This window comes from Formica exsecta, unplaced genomic scaffold (assembly GCF_003651465.1).
Source record: "Formica exsecta isolate Colony F162 unplaced genomic scaffold, ASM365146v1 scaffold308, whole genome shotgun sequence".
NCBI classification, from domain to species: domain Eukaryota; kingdom Metazoa; phylum Arthropoda; class Insecta; order Hymenoptera; family Formicidae; genus Formica; species Formica exsecta.
In genome coordinates this window covers 728,102-737,700 of record NW_021850337.1, presented here as the reverse complement: position 1 = coordinate 737,700, position 9,599 = coordinate 728,102, and the positions used below count along the sequence as shown (strand labels likewise).

At 33.7% G+C, this 9,599-nt stretch overlaps 2 protein-coding genes across 2 annotated transcripts; both read right to left on the bottom strand.

Moving 5' to 3' along the window:
• Positions 1-1,540: 1,540 nt before the first annotated feature.
• Positions 1,541-5,533, bottom strand: LOC115237737. The gene is made up of 8 exons (XM_029810974.1): positions 4,762-5,533; positions 3,899-4,180; positions 3,608-3,814; positions 2,968-3,522; positions 2,704-2,879; positions 2,548-2,626; positions 2,162-2,485; positions 1,541-2,071 (listed from the first exon to the last, which is right to left on the bottom strand). The coding sequence occupies exons 2-8, from the start codon at positions 4,103-4,105 to the stop codon at positions 1,565-1,567; spliced, it is 2,055 nt and encodes a 684-aa protein (XP_029666834.1). The 5' UTR covers positions 4,106-4,180; positions 4,762-5,533; the 3' UTR covers positions 1,541-1,564.
• A 117-nt stretch (positions 5,534-5,650) lies between these two features.
• LOC115237738 (mannose-1-phosphate guanyltransferase alpha) lies at positions 5,651-8,352 on the bottom strand. Its single transcript, XM_029810975.1, has 5 exons — positions 7,657-8,352; positions 6,884-7,460; positions 6,517-6,796; positions 6,170-6,434; positions 5,651-6,084 (listed from the first exon to the last, which is right to left on the bottom strand). Exons 1-5 carry the CDS (start codon positions 7,694-7,696, stop codon positions 5,984-5,986), a joined length of 1,263 nt encoding a protein of 420 aa, XP_029666835.1. The 5' UTR covers positions 7,697-8,352; the 3' UTR covers positions 5,651-5,983.
• Between the last annotated feature and the right edge of the window lie 1,247 nt (positions 8,353-9,599).

Genomic DNA, 9,599 nt, shown 5'->3' with positions numbered 1-9,599 from the left:
TATATATATACATATAATTTTAATAACATCCGGAACATAAGCTGTTAGAATATATACAGGATGAGTCATCTAAACCCGGCCACCCGAATAACTCCCACAGTTTTGGAAGTGAACATTTTGCGGAAATGAATATTTTTTCCCAGGTGGAAGTGCTTAGGAGATTTGAAGATCATCTTCATATTTTTAAATGGGACCATGCATTTTCAAACATCTATGATTGAAGACTTTTCTAAGACAGTTTCAATGGTCATGGATATTCAAAGTCATAGATATGAAAAAAGTTGAAAAATGAAAATTTATCGCGGATGTTTCCGAAACAAAATATTTACGGTTTTATTAATTGATTTAAACCAAAATGTTAATATTTATGTTTGGTGTGTGACTTTGATCTGTATTATTTTATTTAAGCTACAAAGGGTAGTCAATAACAATATCATTTAATGTAAATGTAAACAAATTTCGGACGGCATTGAATCCTAAACGTTCCACCGAAGTTTGTTTACATTTACATTAAATGATGATCTTATTATTAATTAACCTTTGTAGTTTAAATTAAATAACAAGTCACACATCAAATTATTTATGTTTAATATAATCATAAATTAAGACGACATTTAAATTTGTATTATAATTTGTTCCAATATGTTTTGGTCATTATTTACGAGAAGACTTTGAGAAATCTGATTCTATTTTCGAATATTCTAAATAGAAAATAGAAAGAATCATATCTTTTAAAATAGTGAAGATAAAATTTATTGCTTGTATTCACACAAGTGCCTCATATCATTATACTTTATTTGACTCTTATTATACAAAATATTACATATATTACAGAGAATTATATTGCAGAGAAGATACAGAAAATAATATAAAAAATTACTATAGAGAAGATTGTATTTATAAATGTAAATATACAAAATATGAATATATCTCTTTAAATAGCATAACATCTTAAATTTGATATTACTAATTTATTGTCTTTTTGTATGTATGAATAAAGAGAGTATGATTTCTAGTATATTCAGGTAACTTTATACTTTATATAAAAAATCCGTCGTATATATGATAATTTTAATAATAAAGCACTTATTATTCACGCGTTCACTATTTATTCTTTCCTAAAATATATTTAAAGATACTAGATTTATATCGTGATTCCGCATTTGCACAATTTTATATATGCAAAACACTACGATAAAATAACATTAAATTAAATTGTATTATAGTGCAAATAATACACATTAATATTCTCACGCGCGAAAGAAATCTCTTTAAATATATTCTTGTGCATGTGTCTTATATGCGTATGGTGTGTTTGTGTGTATCATTACATATATTGTACAATTAAATATATCGTCATTTCGCAAAATCGACAGTTTTATACTGTTAATATTTAATAGAAGAGATTGGTTTTTAAACAGATTTGCGATCATTGGATGTATATGTCATGGTAAAATTTACAGTTATACATTACAACATAACTTAAAGTTTTGTTTCATGTTTGACTCGTGATCTAAGCAATTGACTCGGTCTTGTACGTTCAACGCATTTGATAGATTTTTCATTACCTGTGACTAAGATGTCCAGATGGAGACCAATGAGAATAGTGGTGCGGAAGACATCGCGGCGCTAGTAATATCTCTGGTGTGTCTGCTCGCTCTCGTTGAGGCATTGCTCTCCACGAATTCGAGGAATGCGGATTAGGATAATACGAGGAAGAAGGTGGTGGGGGTAACAGGCAGTGCATTTTCACGGGTGGCCAAGATGATAATGTACCATTTTGTTCGGAAAATGATGGTGGAGACGTGAATAATGGAGAGCTCGGGGAGGTATGCAGTTTCGTGTTCGGCGGTGGTTGCTGATTAGACGCGGAAGGGGAGGATGAGAAGGAGGACGTAGAAGCGGACGGAGGTGGAAACAATTTACCTTCTTTGATTTCCTCTTGTATGGCTCGCAATTCTCGTAGCTGCTGTTGCTTTTTCTCCTTCAACTTTTCCCGTATTAACGTGACATTTAACGAACCACCGAGTGCCATATCAGTCTTATCTTTGCGTTCATTGGAACCATCGTTCTGTATCGAGAGATCAATTGCATTGTAACAGTTATATTGTAATAAATACGATTAGCGAATTAAATTAATCATAAGTATCTGTCTGTGTACCTGTATGACGTTAGAGCACATAGGTTTTCTCCAGAACGGAATTAATTGTCGCGATCCATTACCCACGTTGAGCCACTGTTTCGAATCTGTCACCGTCGTCATGGAATTCATTACCGTGCCTGTTTGCGATTGCGGCGGCGGTGGCGGTACAAAAGTGGTCGGTTTCTTCTTCTTACGATTCGGATTCACAGCCGTTGGGTTCGCGAAGCGGCAATTGAAGACGCCTGGTATGCCGCCATTGCTTAATTTTACTTTTCTCATGCTGATACTGATGTTGACTTTCTTCTCCTCATTATAATCTATTTGCTTCTCTTCCACATTGTCCTGAAAATTTAAAAATTAAATAATAATCTTTCCCAAAAAAAGAAATCTATCTTGCATTATACCTGATTGGATAGTGTAGTGAGATTTGAACCAGTCATTCTTCCACCGGACTCATACCTCAACCTTCTCACGTGAAAAAATCTACCACAAAAACAACGAGAATACAATAAAAAAACATCAATATTAATATAGTAAAATAGTTAAAATATTGCATTTACCTGTAATAAAGACCCATGAAAAACATCCCACCTGAAAATAAAGCTAGAAGAATAAGTACTAGAGTAACTGGTTGTAGATGATGCTGACGAGTTAAAAGATCAGCGCGATTAACACCAACCATCCATACGCCAATGAGTAAACTATTTTCCAAGAACATTACAGTATAAAATATCACCTGCAAGAAAACACGATGTTAAGATAATATTAACATAATATAGACTTGTTTGTAAAATTACTTTCATCTGTCCACATGTTCAACTAACCATTTTTTGACGATGATTCGTCTCGTGTAGATTAACATATGCAAATATATATACAAAGGCGAGAAGAGAAGCGAGGAAAGTCTTTCTAAGAAGGGGAAGACGCTCGCCACCGTGGAATAATCCGTCCGGTGTGAGCAGTAACCACGTCAACATTGTTAACCAGTGCAGGGCTATTACAATCAATAGCCCTTGTCCTCCGTACAGCGAAGCGTACGTGACTAGTACTCCAACACGAGCGCTCACTGTCCCCAAACGCCAGAATAATTGCGCCAGTACTCCCAACCATGTTAGCACTAAACGTTCTAAATTACGTAGACGCGCAGCGCCTTTGCTAAAACTGGCCACTGCCCAACACACACTCCACAAGGAAAGCCCTGCCGACACTAACGTTAGCTTCGCTAATTTACTGTCATCCTTGCTCTCGCTTTCCTTTGGTTTCCCGACTTCTGTTTCACCATCGTCGGTAACGCCAAACAAGACATATAGCTGTAGAAGTAGCATTGGAGCGGCCTCACAGAATGCGTGTATCAGCCTTAATACACACAGCTCCCGCACCTAACACAATAAAACTCATATAAGACAAGAAATTGGTAAGTTTTCTTTCTCGGATCGAAGATTCTTCTTGAAAATACACATGTACCTCGTGCTTCACATAAGTTAAATTGACTGGTATAAATAGTTTGAAATATCTCCATAGTACACCAATTTGAGTGGAATGGAGTAATAAAACACAGCCTATAGTCCATTTGCCAATCTTATTTACCGAATTTGTATGGTAATCATTTGATGCATTGTTATTTGTTAATTTACCTCTAGCTCCCCAAAGGTACCATCGCAAACTAACAATCTGTAAAAATAATATAAAGATAACAATAAAAAAATAGGTACAAAGATAATGTAAAATCCATTTTTTGTTCGTTCAGATACTAACTTGAGAAATCAACAGAGAAGCAGCTATAAATGTGATACTTAGTGGAAACAATACAGGTGATGCTATTGCTTGATGGGCAAGGGCATATACCATTGCAAAATCAAAGACAACATCGCAGAAATAAGATGCTAATGAAATGATATTAAAGAGTACATCACACAGGGGCAAAAATTCATGCTGATGTTGTAATTGATGACACTGGGCCATAATGGGCTTTTATTACCCATTTGGAATATTTAGCAATATTTTATTTTATTTTCATCAATCCATGGTCTCTCCTTTCTGTGAAAATAAATAATTATATATATTATTAAATTGTGCAACACACACAATAGGCATTTTTCTATAAAACATTATTACTAAGAATATTAATATTCATAACATAAAATAGACAAAAGAAAAAAATAATAAAAGAAAAAACAAAACTCTTTTTAAATCTTTATGCTCACAAAGTTAGTTTTTTCAAGGAAAAAAATATTGATTTCAGCAATAAGAGAAAATTAAATTAAAAATAGGTTTACATCTTAATATATTATCTTTTCATTTTTACTATTTCTTACTTAAAATTTTATGAAGTAGATCATATATTATACTTTTCAATTACTATATGATATATTCAACTGTAACGTGGACTAAAGATCATTGTTCCATAAATCTCACACAGTCTATGTTTCAGTTGAACATACCTAATTAATTAAAAATTATATATAAGAATTGTGCCAATTTTTTTATTATTGAAACAATAATAGAAATTATCAGTAGAGAATTTCTCTAAAAAGGATTATAAATGAGCAACAATGTTCAGTGTTATAAGCGAATTTAAATATCCGTTATGTATATGTATTGCCTAGGGTCAAACTAACGTCGTTCTCGCGACGTCATGAGATCCACGATCCGCGTTTGCCCTGCGCCGCATTCAAAATTCACTGCACTCGCGTTTCACTCACATCAGGACGCGTTTAAACGATTTTTTAAAAGCCAGCGGTACAGAGATAAACGCGCAACAATGTCGGCGCGTATAGCGCAGCGTGGGATCGCGCGCTCGCTCAGCGCATTCCGCGCGTGTCATTGACGAGAGCGACGATCACAAAAATCACTCTCCCGATCCGGACGCTGCCGCCGCAGCCGCCGCCGCTGCGCCGCTCGCGGGGAAGCTGGATCAGTGGCGTTGGTATGCGCGGAATCCGCCCGTGCGCGTCAGCTACGAAACAACACGTTTAAGAGAACGCGCGTGTCCACCCGGAGCGCCGTTCTCTCCTGATGCTGATCGGCCACTGATTCGCCGTTCTTTAATAAAACTCCTCGTCGCCGTCGTCGTCGTCGTGCCGTTTCGTCGCGACGCTCGTTCGCGCATCGCATCTTTCGCGAATCCGGGCGCTATGAGAGACGTCACGCGTACGACGTCGTCCCACGCATACCGACCCGCCGATCTACCTGTTGATACAGTGCAATTCAAGCGGTTATTTTACGCGCACATTGTACGCTCTTTCGTTCCTTCTTCTTCTCTCACGTATCTGTTTACTCTCTTGCTCGTATACACCATAAACACCTGGCGCCGCCGGTGAGGAACGCGAGAGCAAACCTCACCTTAGGCGGCCCAAACGCGCTTCTCTGTCAGAGATTTTTTTCCGATTATTCTTCTTCCCGCCTCGATATGCGAGCGCTAACACGAGTTCGGGAATTTTATAATAATCGTTTTAGAATGTATGTGCATGCACATATATAATTTTCAATGAAAATAAAATATTTATCAGCAAACGAAAATTTATTGGTAATAATATATACTTACGAAAATATATATAGAATTATTGTATATATTTAGTGTACCTGGCCATTATTTCTATGTACATAATTTATAGTTGCTATATGATAACATGTATATAATACATATAAAAAATTTTATATTAATTCTATTTTACAAAATTATTTTAAAAATTTATAATGGAACAATTTAATGTTTATAAAAAAATTTCAGAAATTTTTATACATACTATAAAATTTTGTAATATACTTAGCATTTTATAATTTGTGCGACTCGTATATTTATATCATTATTATATCTCAATCATCAGAAACATTAGGCAATTAAAGAATAATTTCGTTCTTATAATTTCTTGTAAGTTCCTTATGTGGCAGAACAATCGAGTTCAATAAGATTTTTTCTGCAGCTAAGCTTACACTGGTACCTGAAAAAAAAAAAAATATATATATTTATATGATTTCAAACTCGAATTATTAGGAACAGTTTTACAATACTTAATTTTTTCTTACCAAGTATCGTGATGGAAGGATTGAGCTTGCCATTGATATTAAATAATGGCAAGTTTTCCATTTTCGCAAATGGCTTATTAGGATTAGGATCGCAAGGAGTTCCTTCAACGCGTGCCCATTTGCCTACGCTGGTACCTGTTCCTATAATGCTATGTAGAATCAGAGAATGGGCCTGTATATGTGCATTGGCCAACACAATTGACTCTCTAATTCTTACACCAGGCCCAATAGTTGTATTTGGACCTACACTCACGTTAGGGCCTAGCTACAAGGAATACAAATTTTGTGTTAATATGTGTGGGCAAGTTGACATAAATCGTACTTTTAAGGATAATTTATCTTCGTACAATGGAAGTTGGATGTACAGTAGCTGATGAATGAATATATACATCTCCTATAATGTTACAAGAATCATTACTCGTAGAAGCAAGACGATTTGGATGTTTCTGCTTGTAAAGGGCCAAGTAATGTCGATTGGCATATATTGCAGAACCAGCAGTTTTTACTTGCGACCACCATCTGAATACAGGTATAGCGAACAATCGTCCAGATCCTGCCAAACGCGTCAATATATCTTGCTCAAATGAAATGTGTGCTGGGTCTCTACCATTACCACAGCATAATTGCCTATAACAAATCCCATAATACAATATGAGAAAAAAGTAGATTATTTTTTTTCTCTCTTATTGCATTCAAAGCCTATAAGAAACTTACATAATATGCTCTTGCTGCTGATTAGCATTAAAGGCATCTGCCATTGTTTGAAAGATTTCAAGAGAAGCAAGGTATACTCCACAATTAATAAGAGTCGACACAAATGTTGAAGGCTTCTCGACATAATGTGCCACTTCTCCTTCTTTGCCCAAGACCATACATCCATAATTTAATGACTGCTGTCGAGTTGCTTCTGTTGCCATGATTGTAAGCAATGCCTGTTTACTATTGTGAAAGTCTACCATCTCTTGTAGAGGGAAGTCAGCACAGACATCTCCATTCATAACGAAAAAGTACATTGGACTACCTGAACGAATCTGATCGCGAAAATGATACATGCCTCCTGCTGTTCCAAGAGGAGTGAATTCTTGCAAGTATCTAATAATTATGCCATAGGTACTTGACATCTCCTGTACAAATTGGGCTAAATCATTCTTAGAATATGCGCCAATTATCAGTATTTCGTTGAGACCAAGTACTTTGGCACATGCCTCGATATGATGTTGTATCATAGGTAATCCAGCCACTGGAAACAGTGGTTTTGGAATATCCAGAGATAGAGGTCTAAATCTTGTTCCTATGCAAATAGAAGCCCAATTAATAAATAATAATACATGAAAACAAAATATAAATTCAGAGAGTGAAGAAAATATTTTGATTATATAATTATGCAATTAAAAAAATATACGTTTTTAATAATTTTATGCTTTTTATGATTTTAATTACTTTACGATTTTTAAATAAATAAATAAGCAAACTTTTTAAGTACAAACCTTTCAAGGGGCCTCCAATTAAGATGACAGCCTTTAACATGATTGCACAATTAAACGAGCAAACTCGTTCCTTAGAGATAAATAAAAAATATTTTTATTTTCGTAAAACGAGACCAATCATTGAACAAATCCTCCGAGAAACATCGAAAAGTTTAACATTCATCACACCACGTAGACATATTTGTATACTCGGGACGTGGACAGACGTGTCATCATTGATATCAGTGTAACATTTACTTATCGATGAATCGACTTTGTGACTTGTGACAGCAAACGAAATATTTTTCTTCGAGCATTAGGCTAAGCGAATCTTATTTGTCAACATGGATAGCACTTTATCTATATTGAAAGGCTCTATTGAAATATTTGAAATGTGGCATATATAATTTAAAGTAGGAAAAAAGTATAAAGTTTCAATTGCATTTTTAATTTTTGCGTTCATAATTTCATAATTTTTCCGGACTTATCAATATTTTTATATAACCTCATTTATATAATTTGTTCTCGAATATAACTTTTCTCTCATCTCGCCCGCATTGATTAGAAAATGACGAACGGAGATCAGCTGATATTTTATTTTACATGAAGTATGTGCTTATTAGCTCCATTTTCTATATTTTTCTAAATTATATCTTAAATATCATTTCAAGTATCTTGAAGTTGCATCAAATCTTGTCACATTTGAGACGCGCGCATTATATCTAGATATTTATGCATCATGATTGTTGTTGCGTCAAATCTAGTCATATTTGAAATGCGCGCATCATATCTAGATATTCATGCATCATGACTGTTGCTTAAGAAACCGGTAACGTGTACGTTAAAGAACTTCTTCTTTCTTTTTTCTTTCTTTTATGGATACGTTAAAGAAACTGTTTAGAACAAAGAAAATTGACTTTTATATAGTTCCATGTTTCATACGAAATCATTCTGCCACGTAAAAAAATTAATGTCACGTACAATTTCTCCCTATTATGTTATAAAATAGTTATATGTTACAATGTGAAAAAATTAATCCATATATTATTTTATTTATTTTTAAGATATAAAATTGTGATTATAAAAGATATTGTTATTCTTTTATAATCAATTATTTGGTCATTGGTGTTTCTTTTCTTTTTTTTTTTTTTTTTTTTAACATCATCCACTACTATCAGGCTATCAGCTAAATGGCGTTTTTGATAATTTAAATTTTATCTAAATTTCCAAATATTAAAGAGAAAGAGACAAACTTAAATATAGATTCAAATTTTAAAAGATGCTAGTTTTCAATAAAATAGCAGACTCGTTCATGTTCCAAAAACTATTTCATAAATCTTCTTTTGTCATGGATGACAATGGATGAATTGATGGTCAGAGATGAGTAAAAGAGAAATAAGAAAAAATAATAGCCAAAGAACCATTATGAGATTAGATATGCGACATTATATAGATATGCTGTAAATCAAGTAAATCAAAAAGCAAGGTAAAATATATTACGAGACACCAGCTCTTAAAAAATAATTAGAATAATTTATCAATAATTTAAATGAAGTGAAAGTAAAGGTCTCTCATAAAACAAAATATATGTATACCTTCCCCCAACGCTTTCGAAAAAATTTCGCTTTCCTTTCTTTGAATGTTGTAAAACTGCAAAAGTTTTGTTCAAAGAACAACGACTGCATATGTAGAGACTAATATCTTAAGAAAAACGTGCAGTACCGTGCTGTTTACCCAAATTTATTTATAAATTTTCATTCAGCAGCGTGAAATTTTATATTATTTTACATTATTAAATACATACTGACATTATTAATATCTTTCTCTCGATCAAAAGTTAATAAAATGTATAATTTATAAAACTGTTTTATTATTGTTTAATCTTTCCAGTATTCAAATTTAACATGATGCAGTAAGACTTTTATACGTAGTGTTATGTATTATATTTTATATAAATAATATAA

Excerpts from the sequence above, each read along its gene's own strand:
- LOC115237737 (XM_029810974.1), bottom strand. The coding sequence starts at position 4,105 with ATGGCCCAGTGTCATCAATTACAACATCAGCATGAATTTTTGCCCCTG. Across the intron at positions 3,815-3,898 it reads CTTCTCTGTTGATTTCTCAA|ATTGTTAGTTTGCGATGGTA; the intron begins GTTAGTATCTGA and ends TTATTTTTACAG. Across the intron at positions 2,072-2,161 it reads TGTGCTCTAACGTCATACAG|AACGATGGTTCCAATGAACG; the intron begins GTACACAGACAG and ends CTCTCGATACAG.
- LOC115237738 (XM_029810975.1), bottom strand. The coding sequence starts at position 7,696 with ATGTTAAAGGCTGTCATCTTAATTGGAGGCCCCTTGAAAG. Across the intron at positions 7,461-7,656 it reads AATTGGAGGCCCCTTGAAAG|GAACAAGATTTAGACCTCTA; the intron begins GTTTGTACTTAA and ends CTATTTGCATAG. Across the intron at positions 6,797-6,883 it reads CAGCAGCAAGAGCATATTAT|GCAATTATGCTGTGGTAATG; the intron begins GTAAGTTTCTTA and ends GATTTGTTATAG.